Below are 22,527 nucleotides of genomic sequence, written 5' to 3'. Positions count from 1 at the left end.
AGGAGAGAGATTAATGGGACATAATGCAATACACAGCTTCTCTTATCCATGGCAGGCTGCTGCATATGCCCTTCACACACAAATGACAAAAAATTCTCCTGGTTACAAGCAGACCCACCAATAGGGGGCGGGGGGGAAGAGGGAGAGCAGGACTAGGGTTACCAAACAGCACCACTGCAGCAGCCGGAGCCCTGAGCCCTTTAAATCACCACCAGAGCCCCGTGTGGCACACTGCAGAGCTCCAGGCAATGTGCTCCAGACAGTGCCGGAAGGGTGCGGTCTGCCTTCGCCCTGCCCCTTCTGCTGAGACCCCGCCCCTTCTGGGAGTACAGAACCAGGCCCCCCCACACCTTGCCCAAAGGCCCAGTGAGGTTGTCAGCACCCCTGCTTACAAACTAGGGTATGGCTTTATTCAAATAACATTACCAAGATACAACTCCTCCCAAGAGCGCCCCCTTGTGTCAGGTTAAGGCATTACAAGGAGAGACATATCACTAATGCGCCCACTGGTGGTCACTTCCACAGCCTAACAGCAAGTCTCCATCTAGGCCTTGGGTGGCCTGGAAAGCTGGAAGTTCCGTCCCCTTCTGAGGTTATGAAAGTCCCATTCAGTGGTTACCACCATCATCCCAAAACAAACCCGGCTTCCGGCTTCCATGAGCTAATTGTGCTGTTCCTCACTGCTTCTTCTCAGAGTTCTCTGAATGCATCCCATCCACAGAGACCCCCAGCAATCTCCCCATTTCTTCCAAGTCTCATCTCTGGGCCTTCCCATTCAAGAGTCTATTTCACTTATTGTGACTCCCTCTCTGATGGAGAGCTCTGGTTCCCTTGACCTTCTCTCTCCAGCTGAGCAACCTCAGCCTGCTTATAAATGCCAAGGACCTAATGGAGCCCCAGTTAACTCGGTCTCTTTGGCAGAAGGCCGTTGTTCAATTGCCCCACAGGTCTGGTGCTTGTCTCCATTTTTTTTCTTCCCTTTCTTCAGCAGGACATTGTCAAATCATCACCAAATCCTCACCTGCTTCAAACTCCTTGACCACCAGTGCGTAGGGATGGCTTTTTCTATGAGGAAATAGGCTCCAAACCCCATTCTCCTAAATATATTCATAACCATCTGACGTTGGCATCTATCTTCTAGCTAAATTAGTGGAGATGCCATTAAACTAGCCATTTATCTTCATTAATAACCCTGGAATTCTGCTACACTCAACTGCTTTCTCAGTGAGGCCTCCATGGTAAAATTCTAGAAAATATCAAGGAATGCACAATAACTCCAGTAACAGCATTTCAGGTTACTAGCCATGTAAAGTGGATCTTGTTGCAAAAGCATGAGGCCACAGGTAACCTTTCCTTTGGCCCCAAATTCGCTTTCCACTGTGCAACCCCAGGCAGTATCAGCAGACTGATACACACTAGATGGAGAGCTTTGTGAAGGATCTTCTTAACAGACGAAGCATTTGACCTAGTAATCTATTTTTAGAAATTCAAAACTATTGTTTTCCACACAAAAACTTATCAGACAGCCCTACTTTTTCCAGCTGCTAGACAGGACTAGATTAAAAGAGGGACTTTAGGAGCTACAATCTGGGGCCTTAAGCTGAAGGGCACCCCACAAAAAAGATCTATAGGATGCTAAAAGTCCAGCAGCACAGCAGGGCTCAGGCAGGCTGCCTGAATGCTGTGGCCCTACGCTGCTCCCAGATGCAGGTGGCTACTGGCAAGTCCTTGGGCACACTGGCAGGAGTGGATGGTGGAGGCAGCTCCAGGCACCACCATTTCCCTGTACTGGATTGGAACTGCGAATGTCAACTTGCAGTGAGCAGAGAAATTCCATATGTTGCCCTTGCCAGCAGGTGCTGCTTCTGCAGCTCCCACTGGCCAGGAATTGCAGCCAATGGGAGTTGCAGGCAGCCCTTGGAGCTACCTGCAACTGCCCCTCATCCTAGCTGCAGCCAAAGACATGCCAGCAACTTTCAGGAGTGGCACAGGGCCAAGGCAATCATGGAGCCTGCCTTAGCCCTACTGTGCCATCAAACAGGAGCTGCCTGAGGTAAGAGCCTGGAACCCTGATCTGGCTCTGAGCACCACCCCTCCGGACCTTAACTCCCACCCAGACCTCACACCAGCACCCCAATCTCCTGCCCTGAGCCCTGTCCTGCACCCCAAAACCCTCAGCCCCACCCCAGAGTCCACATCCCTAATCGGAGCCCTGACCCACTCCCACACCTCAACCCTTTGCCCCAGCATGGAGCCCCCTCTTGCACGCTGAACCCTTCATCTCCCCCCCTCCAAGATCCTAGGGGAAGCCCCAAGCCTTCCCCCCCCCCATGTGTTTATTTTGTTTTAAATAAGGAAAAAAGACTTGTATACAGGAGCCCCACAAAATCTAATAGCCCAGTTCCCGTAGGAGAGAGTTACTTTGTCCCTTCTGCCAAAAAATACATTTCCCGAGGCTGTTCACAGGAATTTAGATGCTTATTAAGAACACGCTGAAATGTGCTTCCAGAAATCACCAATAAGGACATTACATTTGTCTGTGAATTAATGCAAGTTTGAGATGCCCCCAGGCTACAATGTCATTTAACCCACTTCCCCCCCTAAAAGCCTGCTAGCACTCTCCTCTTTTCCCTGAGGCTTCGAAAGGAGATACATTGTAAACTACAGAATGCAGATATGCTGGGTTGGATCCTCCTCTTTGTAACACATTCTTGTGAGTTATACAAAGCATTCACACTTCAGCAGGACTGCAGAAGTCAACGCCATAGAAAGCATTATTTTAAAAGGAGATTTTATACCACAGGACCGAGTCTTTTCCCACCCCTCTCCCTACATACATTTACTGCCTTCATCCATTCTCCCCTATTCTTTCTATAAGCATTTAAAAACATCTGTGCATCTTTTAAAGAGAGAGAGAGAAAGTGATTGCTTGATGGAATGCAACTGTTATTCCCTGGACCTCCAATATTTCTATTGCTACATTTTGCGTAATTAACAAGCTGGTGGGTGCTGTGCCACGTGAATAAATCGACATAGAAAGAGAAGTGAAATACCGCTTTACAAAAATGCACAGGGCTTTTATGGCTTGGGTTGGCACAGCAGCTCTCCCAGGGAGATAAAGAGCAAAGTATTTTTATGAGACTTTTTCCATGGGCAAGAGAAGGCGGGAAAGGTACTATTGACTCTGCTTCTCACTTTCAACAGGACCTTCCTTCTTTTTCCAATCATTTCCTTATACTGGAAAATGTACTGGCCTCACATTCTCACTATTGCAACACCTTTGAGAATATGCCAGGCCTTGGCACTGACCAGAGTAACTACACATAAGGAAGGAACTCCCAAACCTGTGCCAGCCAAAAGCTACACTAGCAACCTGCCAGGTGTCTAAGGGCCACACCTAATCTGTATGCAATGAGGTATGTTACAGCTGCCCTCATCATTGATTTAGGCATCAGACATGCAAAGACTACTGATCCCAGCATAGAATGCTCTGCCTTTGGTCTCCGAGTCCTGGCTGCAGATATTCCTCACAAGTAAAGAATAAACTACTTTAGGCTGCCACTTAGAATGCAATGTCATTTTTTAACCCCAGGCTGCCCTTTGGCTATGCCTAATGTAGGGGTCTTTCATTTGTAGGTGTCCTAGTCAGGCCTGTTTGATTTTCCTCTTAGCACAAAAGGAAGAACAGCCACTTTTTTGCCATTTCACTATGAAAGCTATAGGGTTTGCGCACTAGGGATGAAAAATCCCATTTAATTAATTAACTGCTTAAATATTAATTGGTTACCCAGTTAAACGTAAACAGGGAAATGCAGGGCCAGAGTGACCTCTTCGCCATGATGCACCAGCCTTGGCCCATCACGGCCAGGGACTGCTCTTGATGGGCTGGAATGCCCCTGCCCACAGCACACCCGGGCAGGGCGCACCCCAAATGGGGACTGCTCTAGGTCAGCTGGAATGCCTCTCCCAAGGCGGGTAGGGGGTTGCTCCAGCCCACACTGGTTAACTGTAACCGGTAAGCATCATCCACCAAGGGTGATGCTTACCTGTTAACCATTCACATCCCTATTGTGCATATGTGACGTAGTGGGGGTACTTGCTGGGCTGTGGTGACCTCTGCTGTCTGGAGCAAGACCCATCAGGGAAAACCATACCGGTTGAACCAGCCTACCCCCCATGGGGAGAAACAAAGGGAGGTGGAATGCTGCCCTGGCTGGGGGCAGGGCTGGGAGAGGTAGAGTTAGTTCCTATCTGGAAAGCAGGGGAGAAGGAGCTGGGGATGGGGGCTGGGACTCCCCTATCTCAAGGGGAGCACTGAGGCCTCTTAGCCCCAGTTCCTGTAACCAGATTACATCTGTGCTATGCTGTATCCTGGAGGAGCAATAAACCACCCTCAATTCCACTGGCTGGTGGAGTCTGTTTGTGCCATTTTGGGGTGCAGGAGACGGGGGACCCCCAACGCGCCGTCACAGCATACAACACCATGTGGGAAAATTAATGCACTTTAAGATGCATGCCCATCTCTGCAGCTCAGAATTCATGAGGACTGCGGGTAAAAATGACTTTTAGGAGAAACCAACCTTAACAACTGAGGGTTGACAAACGAAAGCAGATCTTGGATCAGCTTGTAGAAAGAGCCCATCAAGAAATATGGGCCAAAGGTTCTTAGCAATGCTTTCAAGAAGGAAGGCTCTGTATTCTGCTTCTTATCCCGGATCAGACATTCTGCCTCCTCAGGGCCATCACCAACATGGTTCAGCACATGGTTAGATGCCTTCATGTATGCCACTTCTTCTTTCCTAGGAGTACGAAACAAATGATTACAGCGAGAACTCAGGAGCACGATGGCAACCATGCAACCTGGCAGACAGAGCCCCAAACTAGGATGCAGGTGAACTGGGTTCTATTCCTAGCTCTGCTACTGGCCTGCTGGGTAACCTTGTGCAAGTCACCTCACACAGTTGTGCTTCAGTTTCCCCATTTGTAAAAAAAAGTGACCAATGATAGTCCTTTTGTAAAACACAGAGCTATTGATGAAAAGTGTGATACATTTATTATTATAATTGTACTGGGGACTCGGTGTGATTTTCAGAAGCACCTCAGAAAGTCAGATATCCAACACTCCCCTGACTGTCAATGAAATTTGGGTGCTTAACTTCCCTAATCAACTGTTGAAATTCCACCTTCTGTGATACTCCCACTCAGAACAGGCCAATAGGATGTCCTGCTGCCCTCCTCTATCAACAAGTGTTCCAGCTCTACTGACTCTCTGAAATGGTTTTGGCTTATTAAATACCATCCTGAATGTAACACAAAGAGGTGAAGCCTCTAGAGGAGATGAAGTTAGGATCTGCTACAAGAAAGGACAGGAAAAGAACCTTAGGAGCAGCCATGACTTAGACATTAGTTTTGAATTAACCTCTTCTATTAAAAACATTAGGAAAGGGGCCTTTTGACTTTTTCCAACACCTGTGAGTTTTGGGGGTTTGTTGGCGTTGTTTTTTTTGGGGGGGGGGGGAGAAGAGCTCACTAAGCTCTCCACTAACTTGAAATCTGAACAGGCCACTGATTCTTAAAACGATACCAGTGACAAAGAGCCATAAACAGAAACGTGTTCACATATACATAACTCCTTGAATAGAACTGTGGAAATTCTGATCTGTTCATGGACCATTCATGAACAGAAAAGAAAAGCTAAACCAGACAAAAAGTTAGCTGAAAACAGTTCACTGTGTTTCACAGTTCATTCTCTCTCTCTTTCTCTCGGTATCTGCCAGATTAAATGTTAGGTTTGCAAGCAATACACTTTGTTAAGTTGGAACCATGCACTTGTAGCTTTTATCAGGAAGTAGCTGGGTAAAACCAGCACTATTTTCCCATGTGGCACTTATTTAACCTGGCAGTAAAACCTGGCAGCTTTCCTTGACTGTGTTTTTACAGCAAGATAACTAATATGCATTAGTTACTCCATGGGAAAACACACCTTTAACTGTCAGGGTATGTCTTGACTGGCAGGTGTTTCCAGGGAACGTGTTTGCTCTTCTGCTTTTTTTGCACATTAAGGGCTCCACCGAAAGAGGAGACTTTTCTGCCATTTGGCCCCGTCTAGACAGGACCAAATGGTGGAAAAGCCTCTTCCAGAAAAGCAATTGGAAAAAGCTACACAAATTACGAAGTGCAATTTGCATATCTTTTTCTGATAAAAGAGTGTAATCTAGACCTAGACTCAGTGAAGACATGCTCTCTATGTCTGACATCATCCCCAACTGGAAAAATTGTGTAATTAGATCATAACAATTAACCGTTTTAGTGACATGAAGCAGAATAGATGCCAGGTTTCCCACAGCGAGATTGGCTCTGCAGCTCAGACAGGAGCAAAATGGGACATTTGTTAGTAAAGCAAGCGGGAAGAAAACCCAGGGAGCATACATGCAAATTAGAATGCCCTATTACAACTTAAATCCTCATTCCTCTCAGAGTCCATTTACAAAACTAATTAACATCTAGACCCATCAGGGAGCGTGCAATGGTCCAAAATGCAAAAGCTTCACGGCCCGTTGGATTAGGAACAATAGGATTGTGAGAAACAAACACATTTCTCTATAAAGTTGAGGCTCTGACTGTGCCAGCTACACACAATGTGTTCGATTTATAATGCAGTCCTGTGTACAGAAGGGACACTTTCTACCTATTTCCAGCTCCCAATCAGCTCCCCAACCATGGCACTCTAGGGTAGATGTACCCACAGCAGCGATATCTTTTTTAAAACAGCATCATATAACCCTTCTCAGAGCAGGCCTAATTGATACAGCATTAAAAACATGGATAGTAGCCACTAGGCTGTTTCTACATGGGCTCCCAATGCTACTAACGTTGGTGGAGGTAGATTATAGGGCAACTAGGAGTACCTCCTAATCCCTATAAGGTAAGTGTAGTCACTCCACATTAGTTGTTTTAGAGCTACCTGAAACTCAGTCATTTTGGACAGAGGGATTCCTAGAAGCTTCTCTTTTGTTTTATAGTTTGTACCCCCCTATGAGGTTATTTCTATAAAGCAGATGGGAGGTGTATTCCCAGCTAGGAAAGAGAGACTTGGGGTAGCTAAAATAGCTGCTGGCCATGGTGGTGCAGATGGTGCTATCCACCGGAGTATGTACCCAGGGAGTCAGGCAGGATTATAGTCAGGTAGCTAGCCTGGGTCACTGTGGCCACCCTCTGAGTGGAACGAGCATGTGTATGTTCGCCCCTACTGAGATTATACCTCCCAGATGCTGAGACATATCCTGCATTGCAGAATCACTAGTGTCTTTACTACCAAGTTTTACCAGGTGGTACCGCAGATCACAAATTCCATTCAAGTTAATGGCAAACTGGCCTGGGTTTGCTTGGCAGACTCTCAGAGCACAATGATCTTGATAAAACCCTCAGCATGGCTTCAGAATGGAAATTCTGTGGGCCCCTAGATGTTGCTTGCCCTCATTACGCAAATTTAATTAGAGTGAGGTTGGATTTATGCCTATGCACCAAGAGACCAGATCACCCACAACCACAATGCCCATTATACCCTTTCATAAAAATAGACAAATTATTAAAAGAACCAAATAGCCAGTGGTGTTAGTCCAGGCAGCATTATCCCTGCCAAAAGACTACCGTGTAAGAGTGGCTGACACATAATGGGGGCTTTCCAATTTGGCATGATTGCACGGAGAAGAGAAACAGAGGAAAATCTCTATATGAAGAAGAAAAAGCTCCACAACTAGAAGAAATGGAAATGAAGGATCCAGTTATTGGAATTTCTGGCTTTAAAATACATCCTCAGTGAGCTCTATTTATTTAGAAATGTTTTTTACACCAAATTAATGGGTGGGAAAGACCCAGGCTATGTCTGGACTGCAGGCTTCTTTCACAAGAACCTTTTTTTGGAAGAGATCTTTCAAAAAAACGTCTTCCGAAAGAACACATCCACATACAAAAGCGCATTGAAAAAGCCATCTGCTTTTTCGAAAGATAGCGACCACACTGAATGGAAGCTATCGTGCACGGAAGCTGTGATTACAATGGATGGAGTGGCCACCAGGGTACCTGTGCTTTTTCCTCTTTCCTCTTCTTTTGAAAGAACTCCCTCTTCCCCGTCCACACATGCCTTTTTCCGAAAGCTCTTTTGGAAAAAGGCGTCTTCCTCGTAGAAAGAGGATTATCAACACCGGAAAAACCCCTCTGTTCTTTCAATTTACTTTTGGAAAAACGCGATTGCAGTGTGGCTGTAACTCAAGTTGTCGGAAAAATAGCTGTTTTTCTAACAAAACTCTGTAGTCTAGACATAGCCACAGAGACATGTTAATAGTAGTTGGAAGTAAGAAGCTGAACTAAGCATCTTCCCTCTAGGCCCTTATTCCTGATCCCAGGAGCTTACTCAAAGGCTGAAGTTGGTGTGATGTAGAAGGTGTGCGTGTGTCTTCCATTTATTTCTTAACAAGCAAATAAATTCTACTCTGAAAATGGATTAAGAATGAGATTGCCAGGCTCCAGGTCTATTGACTCTCTGGGTACGTCTACACTACAACGTTAATTCAAACTAACTTAGTTCGAATTAGTTAATTCGAACTAAGCTAATTCGAACTAACGGATCCAGACTAAAAAACTAGTTCGAATTAGCGTTTTGCTAATTCGAACTAGCATGTCCACATTAAGTGGACCCTGAACCAGGCTTAAGGATGGCCGGAAGCAGTGCCGGCAGGGCATCAGAGGAGGACTTAGAGCGTGGAGATGCTGTCTCAGGCTAGCCGAGGGCTGTGCTTAAAGGGTCCCGACCCCAGAAGCCCGCAGAGCCAGCCCAGTCCTCCCCATCGGGGGCTCATGCCCCATTCCTCCCTCACCTCCTTCCACTTATCCTTCCCTAGCCCCTTTTCTTGATGTACAAAATAAAGGACAATTGTGTTCAAAAATGGAATCTGTCTTTATTGAACAAAACTGGGGGAGACTGGGAATAGGAGGTGGGAGAGGGGAAGAGAGACGGTGGGAGAGGGGAGGGCAACTACAATGATCAGGGGTTGGGAACAGGTCCCATATGAAGAGAGGCTAAAGAGACTGGGACTTTTCAGCTTAGAAAAGAGGAGATTTAGGGGGGACAGGATAGAGGTCTCTAAAAGCAGGAGTTGGGTGGAGAGGGTGCATACAGAAAAGTTCTTCATTAGTTCCCATAAAGAAGGACTAGAGGACACCAAAGGAAAGGAATGGGTAGCAGGCTTCAAACTAGTAAGAGAAAGTTGTTCTTCACAAAGCAGAGTCAACCTGTGGAACTCCTTGCTGCAGGAGGCTGTGAAGGCTACAACTAGAACAGAGTTTAAAGGGAAGTGAGATCAAGTCATGGAGGTTGGGTCCATGGAGTGCTATTAGCCAGGGGGTAGGAGTGGTGTCCCTGCCCAAGGTTTGTGGAAGGCTGGAGAGGGATGGCACGAGACAAATGGCTTGGTCACTGTCTTCGGTCCATCCCCTCCAGGGTCTCTAGGGTTGGCCGCTGTCGGCAGACAGGCTACTGGGCTAGATGGACCTTTGGTCTGACCCAGTACGGCCATTGTAAGCTCAGGGCTCAGGGTCGGGGGTCTCAGTGGACCACCTTGATTTTCATGCACACCTGCTCCTGGGTGGCCAGGCTGGCAGCTCTCCTGCCCTAGACAGCCACTTTCCTGTGCCTAGTGCGGAGGTCGTTGACGAGATCCACGATGTCCGCACTAGCCCAGGCAGGTGCTGGTCCCGGGAAGAGGGGGAGGGCTCGGGGGCATCGGGTGGGTGCCAGGTGCAGGGTCTGCTGGCTGAGTGCTGGCAGGCTTGCACCTGGCACGGGCACCGTAGCCAGCCCGTGCCCCTTTAAGGGGTCCGGGGCCGGGAGGGGGGCAGTAGAGTTTCCCTGGTGTTGGCCAGAGTGGCCGCCAGGGAAAGCTGGGGAGGGTTAGCCTCCCACTAGTTCGAATTAAGGGTCTACACAGCCCTTAATTCGAACTAGTAAATTCGAACTAGGCTTAATCCTCGTGGAATGAGGATTACCTAGTTCGAACTAAGTGCTCCGTTAGTTCGAATTTAATTCGAACTAACAGAGCGCTAGTGTAGCGCCTATGAAAGTTAGTTCGAACTAACTTTGTAGTGTAGACATACCCTCAGAGATTCCAGACATGGAAGCAATGGTAAGTGTAACGGTAAATGTGGGGTGACTACACTTACCTTAGGACAAGAAGCAATGGACTTAAATTGCAGCAAGGGAGATTTGGGTTGGACATTAGGAAAAACGTCCTGCTTGTCAGGGTGGTTAAATACTGGAATAAATTGCCTAGGGGAGTTGTGGAATCTCACTGGAGATATTTAAGAACAGATTAAATAGGTATCTAGGTCAGGGGTGGGCAAGAGAGCCTCTGCAGGCCAGATCTGGCCCACCAAGTGGGTTGATCCAGCCTGCAGATGCCCTGCCATGCCCCGCCCCCAGGCCAATCAGGGCTTGGGGATGGGGAAGTGCATGAAGTCTTTTCCCCCACCAGGGGCGCATAGAGCTTAGAGTGAACTGCCAGCTGAACAGTTCATTCTAAGCGCTATGTGCCCCTTGCAGGTCAGGGGCAGGGAGTGAGAGACTTTGCACATTCCCCCCGTCCCAGGCCCTGATTCCCCCCCATCCCAGGCGGGGGAGCACGTGAAGTCTCACAGCCAGGGGCATAGGCACCTAGAGGGAATCGCCAGCTGTTTCAAACAGCTGATGGTTCACTGGGGGGGGGCGGGGGAGAGAAAGGGAGGGAGCAAAGACTTCATGTATTCCCCCAACCTCTGGTGAATCAGGGTCTGTGAGCAGGGGAGCACCAAATGTCCTGGCCCCACCCCTTCTGCCAGAGGCCCCGCCCCTACTGCAGTGGCTGGAAGCAACTTCAAAAATTTGCCAAGTGGCCCCTCTTCTAAAATTATTGCCCACACTTAATCTAAATGGAGCTTGGTCCTGCCATGAGAACAGGGGACTGGATCGGATAACCTCTTGAGGTTCCTCCCAGTTCTAGCATTCTGTGATTCTCTGTCTGCTCAGTTTCAAGTAAGTTGTTTCCTCACCTACATTGCCACCCTTGCAAACTCAGCCTGGTCCTTTTGGCTCACACACTGCCAGAGGAGGAGATTCTGCACACATAACGTAATTAGCAATTCTACAGATGATGTCGGAACCAGACAAGACTCAGTTCACGTTCTCATAAGTGTGTTGGTTCTACCGTGCTAACGGGAATAAAAGTGTATTAAAGCAAGCATCCATGACTTAATACTCCTGGAGGATAGACAGAGAGTTAATAGGTGGCCGTTTTACTTAGGCCTGGTCTACACTACAGAATTAAGTCAGGTTGTAACAACCATGGTGGTTCACATCCACACACGCCCTCATCTGTTAGTGGTTCACATTCTTACCAGGAGAGCTTCCACCAACTTAATTGTGTGGGGGCACTGTGGACACTGACAGCAGCAGCCTGCCCCTGCTTGGGCCCACAGCCCATGGTGTCAGCCCCGGGGTAGAGAAACCACAGCTATGAGCCCCATGCAGGGCTGACAGCCAACAGGCAATGTAAGTAATGCAGTGTCAACACAGACACCAAATCACCCTAATTACTTTGACCTAAGTGCTGTGCCTCTCATAAAGGTGAAATTATTAGGTCTGCGTAGTGGGCAATTTACATCAGCAGGAGCAACGTTGTAGTGTAGACCATACTATTGTCCCTTTTCAGAGCAGGACTCATTTTTAAGATACAATTTAGAGACCAAACTTTGCTTGCTAAAATATGGAAGCACTTACTGTTTCAATGTGATTTTTTGTCTATCCCACTCTTTCTGCAGTTGTTTTATAATCACACTGGAGGTATCATCTTCATTCAGGGACCATAAGTCTTTATCTTCAAGAGGCTTCTTATAACCAAGAATTGCCATCCTATATGTATATAAAAATAGTAGTTCCAATTCCATTTGGCAGATAGACTTAAAGGCATCAATTAACATTAGAAACTCCAGTACCACTTAGACAACAAAAGTAAGAAGGATATCTCTCTGAACCAAGGGTACATCTAGACTACGTTCTTCTTTCGAAATGAGATATGCAAATTCAGAGCTAATTTGCATATCTTCTGATCACTTTTTTGAAAGTTTTTTTTTCCCCCTCGAAAAAGAAAGCAGCTTAGACACGGTTCGTTTGAATAAAACCCCTTTTTCAAAGGGGTGCACCCCTCATTTTTTGAGGATGAAGGGTTTTCGAAAAAAGGGTGGGATTTTTTTTCCAAAAGAACCATGTCTCAATTGCTTTCTTTTTTGAAAAAAAACCCCACTTTCAAAAAAGCAATCAGAAGATATGCAAATTAGCACCAAAGCTGCATATATCCTTTTGAAAAAAGAACATAGTCTAGCTGTACCCTAAGAGTGATAATCAGATCTTTAAGCAAAAGCTGAGTTACACATTCATGGGAAAGAGTTCAGATAATTCAGAATCCACGTTTATGTTTAGTTAATAAACAACACTTTTAAAAACTAATATATTATAGAAATATTGTCATGATTTTTTTTAAAAAAAGTCAATGAAAACAATTTAAAGAACAATAAAGAAACCCTTTGCAGAAGCGTTTGAGTTGAATTGTACTGCTGGATGAGAATGATGAAGTGTCAAGAAGTTAAAATAATTAAATTAGTCAAGAGGCACTGTCTGAGCTGAACCAAGTATAAAAATCAAGACAACAAAGCAAAATGGGATTTTTTTCTCCATATAATTGAAAATTATTATTGCTCAATGGTATATCTAGGGAGAGACTGTCAAAGCTGCCTATGGGATATGGACAGATAATGCCCATTAATTTCTAATAGAAGTTGAGCATTCAAATCCCTGAGAAGCTTTGCAAATATGACACACTTATTACAAATGGTCTTGCTGGGTTTACACACAGGATAATAAGATGACATTGCTAATGCCACAGAGGGGTAGCAGTGATAAGTCTGTAAATTTAAAGAAACAATGAGTAGTCCTGTGACACTTTAGAGACTAAGAAAACTTATACATAACAGGTTGGACCTCCCTGGTCCGGCACTCTCGGGACCTGACTGGTCCTGGATGAGGTATTTGCTAGAACAGAGGTGGTCATATCTGGCTCCCCTGATACTGACTCCCGGGATCCTTCCACTGCCACTGGCTTTGCTGCCCTGCTGGTCTGTCCCCTCTTCCCTGCTAAGCCAGGCTTCCCAGCTCCCAGCATGCTGGGCTCCCGGCCTCACAAGGCAGCCCCCTTGGTGCACACAGGCTCCTTCTCCCACTGGGCAGATCAGCTGCTGTGCGCCTGGTCCCACAGCCCCACCTGGGACACAGCCACCAGCCCTCCACCAGGATTCTCTGGTCCTGGAACATCCGTGGTCCTTTCAGTTTACAGGGGTTCAACCTGTAATATCAAGAGCTTTCATGGGCACAACCCACTTCCTCAGACACTTTTCTCACTGAGGCTGAAGCAAAAATCCCAGATGCTACCACCCTCAAAGAAAATTTGAGTCTGGGATAGGAACTTTGCAGTTGGCCCATCTCACTATTAGCAAGGGGCCAAAACTTTGGATCTGAACTTTGCATCTTGAATCCATGTGTAACAGCAACAATTCTACTCTTGAAAGTTGTCATGTTAGAGATACAACTGGATTTTCTTTCCTTTTTTGCACAGAATCCCTTCAGAAACACGGTACATAAAAACGGCAACTGGAATTGAAAAGCATCCTCCTGGAAACAAAAGATTGCAGAATTATCCCTCTTGTGCGACCTGTTCTTATGATTCACCGACTCTCTTCCTTTATGTAGCACTCTAGTATATAGTAAGCAAGTTCACTCAATGTTAACCCTTCAGAGGCCTTCCTTGTCCATTTTATACTACTTTTGCCCAACCAACTCAACCAGATTCTTCTGCTTTAGTAAGCCCTGAATCCTGTACTTATCTCCAGATACAATAATCTTTGGCTATGTCTAGACTGGCATGATTTTCCGCAAATGCTTTTAACAGAAAAGTTTTTCCGTTAAAAGCATTTGCAGAAAAGAGCGTCTAGATTGGCACGGACTCTTTTCCGCAAAAGCACTTTTTGCGGAAAAGCATCCGTGCCAATCTAGACGCGGTTTTGCGCAAGAAAGCCCCGATCGCCATTTTTGTGATCCGGGCTTTTTTGCGCACAATACCGCGTTATCTACACTGGCCCTCTTGAAGAGGGCTTTTGTCCGAATGGGAGCAGCATAATATTTCTGCAAGAACACTGACAATCTTACATGAGATCATCAGTGTTCCTGCGCAAATTCAAGCGGCCAGTGTAGACAGCTGGCAAGTTTTTCCGCAAAAGTACCTGCTTTTGCAGAAAAACTTGCCAGTCTAGACGCAGCCTTTGAGTCTCTATCAAGATCTGTTTTACAATATACACCAACAGGAGGCTTGAGCCATAAAAATAAATAGGTTTATTGTATATACTGTTTATTAGGCCAATATTTAGTTTCATCTCTACAGTTCTGAAAGATATTAGAAATCTTATTGGTACGTTATGGACTGATTTTCAAGTCTCCTTCACTGCTTCCATTGATGTCCTGATACCTCTCAGGAGAAACAGTACACAAAAATGAACAGGAAGCGAGTAATTTTCTCCAGTAGATACTACAAGGGAATTTTTTGGTTGTTAGAAATCCCATTTTTTGCCAACAAAAATGGAGGTTATCCTGGGGGTTATAAAAGCCCTAGAAGAACATGCTCACCTTGTAAACCACCAAAAGGTCATTCTTGAAAGAAAGCCTGAATTTAACTCTGGACATGGATTCTATAAGAAGGTTACATTAAAAAGAATTTGCATGTTTAAATAGCATTGATTCAAAAAGAATATAAAACACATTTTAATCAGTTTTGGTCTATGACAGTGAGTAATTTATGCACTATGTCCTAATGCATCATCAAATTGTATTATTTCATACTCCATTTCATACAGGACTCCTTTCATTCCTTAACAACTAGCACTCATACTGCTTTTAAATCACACTTGTACATAATGAAATGTCATTCTTTGCTGGCAGAAATGTTCGTTTCAGAAATTAATTCTATAATTCGGCATTCTCTCCCAGGTTGGTTCAAACATAAATCCAGCTATGGAAATGGCTTAAAAAGATAGAGCAGCAATTTAACCATAAGACAGTACTATTGTTTTATCTTAAGGTTATTCCTTATCCATTCTCAAGTCCTGCAGTAATGGCTCATTTATGAATAAATTAAAACCCCAATGGCTTGACATATCATTAAGGCAACATCCATCAAACTGAAGTCCATCTCTCCAGAGATAATCCTTGGAACAATCAAATATCACATTTTAATTCTCATAAATATATTTGCTGCTGCATAAAAATTTAATAAATGAAGTGTGGTAATCTCAGTATTTCTAATAGTGAGCTCTATCTTTGACAACCAGCTGTTCTGAGCTGGATTTGAACTAAAGATCTAGTGGTAAAAAACTCTGTGTCATCACCCAATCTCCTAAACCAGTGTTTCTCAACTGGGGGGGTCATGATGAGTTGAAAATTTTATTTTCATATAAAAACTAAGAAAATCTTGCTCCCTAACACCCTACATACAATTTCCCTCCAATGGCAAACATTCTCTGTCAACCTCTTGAAACACACACATGAACCAATTACACAGGATTATTACCGTTACTACTGATGCATTTTTAATTTTAGTACATATAATGTGGGGGGAGGAGCTGTTGTGAAGATGTTTGACTTCATGTAATGGAGTTGCCAACCTGAAAGGCTGTGACATACTACACTAAGCCACCTGAACATTCGTCCCAATAAAGACCAATTACTGAAATTTCCTTTACACGACACCTGACTAAGAAATTCTATAAAATATCATCAGAGGAATACAACAGTACTTACAGAATCAGTATTAATAGGGGAGAAAAATGGAGGCTTTTCTTTAAAGCATGAAAGGATCAGCTCAATGAGTATCAGTGCAAAGTAGCCAAAAAATGTGGCAAATCTGAACCTATCTTCTGTTTGGCCCTAGAAGGAGAAAACACAGTAAAGGGTTGTTTTCGTTAGACTTAATTTTATAAAAAGAAGGAGTCAGCGTCTGATGAAGTGGGTTTTACCCACAAAACCTTATACCCAAACAAATCTGTTAGTCTTTATGGTGCCACAATACTTCTCATCGTTTTTGCAGATACAGACTAACACATCTACCCCTCTGAGACTTAATTGTTATAGAATCTAATTTATTAAGCTTCTTTCTGGAGCACATTTTGACCTCTAGGGTTCTGCTCTGCAAATCCCTTACTACGAGGAACAACGCTTACAAATGTGGGTCCCTGTTCAGTAAAGCATCTAAGTGAGTGCTTAACGTTAACTTTGTGCTTAAGTATTGTTGACTTCAACAGTATTTGCTTAAATACCTTTCCTGAATAAGGGCACTTTTCTGAACCAGAACCACGTGAAATCTTTTTGGGAGATCCTGATGATGATATTCCCCTTTATTCGGCACTGGTGAGGCCACATCTAGGGCTCATCTAGACTCCGCTAGACTAGAGTGTTGAGAGAGGATATGCAAATTCAGTGGAATTTGCATATCCTCTCTCAACACTCTAGCGCAGTCTAGATGAGCCCCTAGAGCACTGAGTCCAATTCTGGGCCTCCCATTACAGAAAGGAGAAAGCCCAGTGGAGGGCAACAAAAATGATTCAGGGGCTGAAGCACATGATTTATGAGGAGAGGCTGAAGGATTTGGACTTGTTTAAACTACAGAAGAGAAGAGTGAGGGGGGATTTGATAACAGCCTTCAACTACCTGAAGGGGGATTCCAAAAAGGATGGAGAGAAGCTGTTCTCAGTGGTGACGGATGACAGAATAAGGAGCAATGGTCTCAAGTTGCAGTGGGGGAGGTCTAGGTTGGATATCAGGAAAAACTATTTCACTAGGAGGGTGGGGAAGTACTGGAATGGGTTCCCTAGGGAGGTGGTGGAATCTCCATCCCTAGAGGTTTTTTATGTCCTGGCTTGACAAAGCAACTCCCATGGAGTTTTATGGGACCAGGATCTTACACTTAGTGTTCTTAACACGCAGCTTTTCTTTCCAGGCTTTCAATTAGCTAATCACTACATCATAGGACTTATTCAATATTGAAATGGAAATTTGTTCTGACATAGAAGTCCCTCTCTCACTGTGGCAGAACAAGTTTTTAAACAAGGATCATAGATATCAGCATTGGTTTCTTTTCTTCTCCCTCTAAATTTCTGAACTTTGCTTACAGCCACAGTAACAGTGAAAATCCTGTTACAATCACATCAAGAGTTGACAGGGCAGCCCAGTGCAGCTGAACTGTATGAACCAAGGAGCACTGGATAGAAGGACATAGTGTCTCTAATACCACTGCTCTTTATTTAAAAGTAAGGGTGGCTGCAATCTGCTCCACTGTATATAGAATTGGAGCAGCCCTCAGATGACCAAGGTACCCTGGGTGCATCTACATAGCACCCTGAGCTCAAAATAAGATATGCATTTTGCGCTACGCAAGTTGCATATCTTATTTTGATTCTTTATCGATATAGCTTATTTTGAAATTTGGTGCATCTACACTGTGTCAGATTTTGAAATAATGAACTATTTCAAGATATCCCTTAACCCTTGTGGAACAAGAGTTACAGGGATGCCAAAATAGCACACCCATTATTTCAAAAACGATTTCAAAATAATGGGTGGCTTGTTAAGACGTGGGGTAGCTATTTTGGGATACCTCCAGTATCCCAAAATAGCCGCACTGCGTAGACGTACCCCAATGCATCCTTTGACTGAGCACAGTCTGGGCAATGCAACAATAAAAGAAGTCAGAGTTCCCTTTAAATTTCAGGCAGATTAAATCTGATCTTTGGAGCCAAAACTTCCCTGTTGTCTGGTAAAGTTCGGGTCCAGATCTAACATCTAAACTGAGTGACTCATTCCTAACTATCCTTTAAAGACATGTCTGCCAGCTGTCCCCTGTATAAACATAATAGGTTTACCTGAGTTGTTGCAGCAATGATCTTGGAGCGGAAAGGAACCACGGCACAAAGAACAGACAAAAACCAGAATATTATGAGCACTCCGGAGGACTGAATGCCTCGTAGCCTCTCATACTGAATGAGTATTGTGGCTACCACCTGTAAAAAGTAAACATAGGAACATATAAATATATGCCAGACATTGCTCTCCCCAACCATTTGTGCTTTCACTGGGGACCCATAACAATTCACCCATCACCTCCAAAAAAAGCAAAACCACTGCAATTGTAGGATTCCAAACATGATTTCTTGTACACTTAAGGATCAGTCATGCTCCCATGGAAGTCAATTGCCAACTTTCATTTGCCTAATGAAAGCAGGACAGGGCTCTTATAAAATAATATTTCTCTCTGTTTTCATAGTCCCGGATCCGATGTTTTTTCTTTTAACTGAAACTTCTCTTGTTTGTCCCCAATTAACATTATGAATAAATGCATTTTTAAACTTTGTTGGCTCTTTGCCAAAAAATTCACTTCTTCCATCTAGTTAGGTGAATGTTTTCATCCCACATAAATAATTAAAAGCTTAGTGGCTAGATAGTAGCATTTCATTTTCCAGCCCACAGTTGAAAGTCGGTTTGAGTTCTTAAGCAAAATGCTTTTGGTTTCCATCCAATAAAGAACCAACAATAGAAATCAGAGGGACAATCTGATATAAGAACAATACACAAACACTACTCCAGTACATTGCTTTGCTCAGGAAAGGCCAAAAAAAAACACCTCACAAAAAAGATAGGTCACTTATCTTTACACAAACATAAGGAAGGTAGCATGGAGAATTTTACATAAGGAACTAAATGATACAGAACAAATAGTGCCATTAAACTGACATTGCTAATCATCTCTTCAATGGAGACTGTTTGAACCAGAAGCTTTTTTCACTAAGCAACGTTTTCCATGCAGAAACTCAAAAAATATTATCAACTTTTTTTTTTTTTACAAAAGCACAGAACATTTAATGGCAACGAAAGGGGGAAAATTGACAAGAACTGAAGTTCTATTTGACCATCAGATGAAGCTAGCAATTCTGATTCACCCATAGCCAACCACACCCAAGCCACAACCAATGAAGCCATCAATTCAAGAGCTGGTAAAGTAGTTCAGTATTGATGGCCCATCTAATTCCTCAATCTCTCTTCAGAGGCTGTCAACATTGGACCAATTTAAGGGATGACCAACAGAATTCAGTGGTTTAGAGCAGAATGCACAGAAAGGGTTTTCTACCCCATTCGCACACAAATGATAACTTAACGCTCATGAAAACGACTCCCGTTAATTGTCACTAATAGACATGCATGCTTACCATTGTGATGCCAAGAACTAAAGGAGTTACAAAATAGACTGGGGGCAGGGCTTTGCTTTGTAGGAGTTCATGGAAGGAGAAGAACAAGTCTGCCCAGCACACACACCACAGCAGAACACCGAAAATCTAAAAGAAGAATGGTGTTAAATGGGGAAGACAGTGGATAAATTCACCGCCAGGTGGAGATCTGCAGAGTAGTTATATTGTGACTAACAAGAAGCTCTTTTAAAATAAAGCAGGGTTGTTACTTCAACCAACTGAAGGAAACGTTGACACTGAAGGGTGAACTCTCCCCTCGTCAGCCCAGGAGCTGGAGCTCTGCTTATCCAGAGACAGGAATAGGTCATAGGCCTTGTTGCCAGAGGTTATGTATTTCAGGGATCTCTGTGCATACTGAAAAAAAACCTTAAAAACCAACAAATGTAGATGGTATCATGAGCTTTCATGAGCACAACCCACTTCTTCAGATGAACCCACAAATGCTCATGATACCATCTACATTTTTTGTGAGCCTCTAAGGTGCTGCAGAACTATTTGTTGTTTTTTTAAAGTTTTTTTCAGTTACGGACTAACATGGCTAGCCCTCTGAGACTTCTGGGCATGTTGTTACCTACCATGCCCCCAATCCTGAAGCCCTTACATGCACCCTGACCCTGAAGCCAGTGAGAGTGCTGTCAACCTTATGGAACCCAGACTTGGCCAGCGCCCTTCATTATCAAACATTTGGAAAGTGTATTTATTTACTCACTTTAATCTCAAGGCAGATAGGGCCACCGATTTTCCACCTGGTACAGGGTTCCACCTTTACACGCTGTTGGCCTTGAATTTACATGCCTTTGCTTCCACTCCCACAGATGACCCCAAGGACAGAAAGAACTTACCGTCTTCAACCGGCTCAGCATGGAGAGAACGATGTAGCCCCTTTTGTTGCGTTTCAGATACAGGAGATAAAAGGGTAAGATGCTCCAGAGATAAATGCTAGGGATCCATGCTAGGATGGTGTTCTGAAAACATGGTGTTAGGTCTGGATTGTCAGTATGCACGGATATGTTGGAATCCTAGAGAAAAGATGCATAGAGATGAATTAATAGGAAGCCTAGAGCCTTGCGGGCTACAATGACCACTGAAAGGAGCTTCTTCCAGGCTCTACTAGAGGCTGTAGGGCAGCGTTTCTTAAACTGTTCTCCATGGCACACCGGTGTGCCACGGAACAACAGAATTCAAAATGGCCATCATTAAAGGGGAAGGTGACCTTTTTTTCCCTCAATTACTTTCCCCCCAACTTTCCTCCCCCCCCCAACAAAAAATCCTTGGTGCGCCTCATAAAAAAAAGTATTGTTTGGTGTTCCTCAGTCTTAACGTTTAAGAAATACTGCTGTAGGGCCACTGAGCTGCGGGAGGATATGCAAACCCAAGACCCAACTGTGATGGACTTGGAGCTGCTCTGTAATAATTTATGAACACAGTGTGTTGGCCTTGTTACTGGGGTGTTTACTGTACGAATATAAGGCATTAGTACAGCAGGGATGTTGAATTATTGTGTAACCAGTAAGATTTCATGAGGTTCCACGGCTATTCAATTACATGATATCTAATAGTCCCAGGCAGTGGGGCCGGCAGCCAGAGCACTCCAGGTCCCACTCCCGGGGAGCCCTCGCCATCTCGCACTGCTGCCTCTGCCCAGGCTTAGGGTTAATCATATAGTTGTCTACACAATGATATCTCTATAGTATAGTAAGGGACTGTCTAGAGAAACAGAGGACAAGGAAAAGAATGGCTCAAGATAGACAGCTGACAAAACTGGTTTGGACCAGAAAGGGTCAAAGCCCGACAGCACAAAAGAAGAGGGTTGAAAATGGGATGCTCTTTCAAGGAAGTGTAGCTATTGTTGAGGAAGGATCAGACAGAGACTCAGGGACATGCGAGGAGCTTCTGGAGGAGCGAGGCCTACCTGTGTCACTATTACTGCATGTTATTGTTTTAAGCTAGAGGCACATCCATGTAGACCAGTGATGGGCAACCTGGAGCCTGTGGGCTACATGTGGCCTGTGAGATATTTTGTTTACTGTTGCCCACACACAAGGTTGCCAGATTCCACTGGTTTCTGTCCATGTCGTTTTCTCCTACCTGTATTACAGTACTAAAATGACATGCACATAAAGCAAGGGCACATGAAGTGAGGTGTGTGCTAATTGCAGACAACATTGACTGTGAGATCCATGTCCTCCTCCTGCATCCAATCAAAGCGCTGCTACGGTTCAACTGGCTCATCTTGCAAATTCTACATATACAACTGCAGTAAGCAAACCTGCCCTATCCCTGGGGGCTGTCTTGATTACAACAATCTTGCAGCCTGCTGAGCTAAAGGAAGGCCTCTCAATACCCTAGGTTGCTCACTGCTGCCTAGGGTTGCCAGATGGTTTCAACAAAAATACCGGACACACTGGACATTACATCACAATCTACATTCCACTGTATTTTGAAAATACCAGACATTTATATTTTCTCATTTTCTCAATTTGTTTCCCGAAGAGAAAGCTCAAATACTGGTTCAAAACCGGACATCTGGCAACCCTATTGCTGCCATAGATAGTTTGTTGTTTTAAAATCCATTTTCCTCTAAAAGCTCTGTTCCCAGCAATAAAACAAACACCACTTGTGTTCAGTGAAGGCTGATGGCTTTCCACCACGGATCCGAAAATCACAAAGAACCACAGGTCCTCAGACTCAGCTACACAGACTGCCATTGCTCAGGGCTCCACATAAGAGGACTGCGGAATTACACCCAAGCAGAGAAACACACGAGGCCTGGCATCTTGCGGATGCAGTCAGGGATCCGTGACGGGACAGAGAAGCAAAAAACCCTGCGTTGGGCAATAACCAGCAGGTGGGCTGGAGGCGCTATGTCAGGGCTAGCCCCTGGTGGGCTGCCTTGCTGTTTTTACCAGCAAATACAGCCTCTGCAGGTATAGGTGCTTGCATCTCCTGTTGGCCATGTAGCACCCTTCGTGGCCAATGGGAGCTGCGGAAAACGGTGTCCCAGTCCACAACACAAACATCCAGTATTATGGGAGATGATCAGGTTTAAACAAACTATTTGTTCAGTGTAACTTTGAGGATCTGGAAAAAGGCTACATT

General features: G+C 44.6%; 1 protein-coding gene across 4 annotated transcripts in view; it reads right to left on the bottom strand.

Annotated features, from left to right (window-relative positions):
- The window catches only part of ABCC3 (ATP binding cassette subfamily C member 3), a 100,294-nt gene that overhangs the window by 49,083 nt on the left and 28,684 nt on the right, over nt 1–22,527 (bottom strand). For all 4 annotated transcript variants that reach the window (XR_003089756.2, XM_006125098.4, XM_014574621.3 and 1 more), the window contains exons 2-8: nt 20,271–20,447; nt 19,390–19,515; nt 18,049–18,186; nt 15,932–16,057; nt 14,762–14,823; nt 11,810–11,941; nt 4,581–4,799 (exon numbers count right to left, since the gene is read on the bottom strand). Coding sequence is in view for 3 of the 4 variants with exons in the window: in XM_006125098.4 (XP_006125160.2) it covers nt 4,581–4,799; nt 11,810–11,941; nt 14,762–14,823; nt 15,932–16,057; nt 18,049–18,186; nt 19,390–19,515; nt 20,271–20,447 (980 nt within the window). In the remaining variant the exon portion in view is untranslated. The remainder of the gene's footprint in view (nt 1–4,580; nt 4,800–11,809; nt 11,942–14,761; nt 14,824–15,931; nt 16,058–18,048; nt 18,187–19,389; nt 19,516–20,270; nt 20,448–22,527) is intronic.

This window comes from Pelodiscus sinensis, chromosome 20 (assembly GCF_049634645.1).
Source record: "Pelodiscus sinensis isolate JC-2024 chromosome 20, ASM4963464v1, whole genome shotgun sequence".
Lineage (NCBI taxonomy): Eukaryota > Metazoa > Chordata > Testudines > Trionychidae > Pelodiscus > Pelodiscus sinensis.
This window is presented reverse-complemented; position numbering and strand designations above follow the sequence as displayed.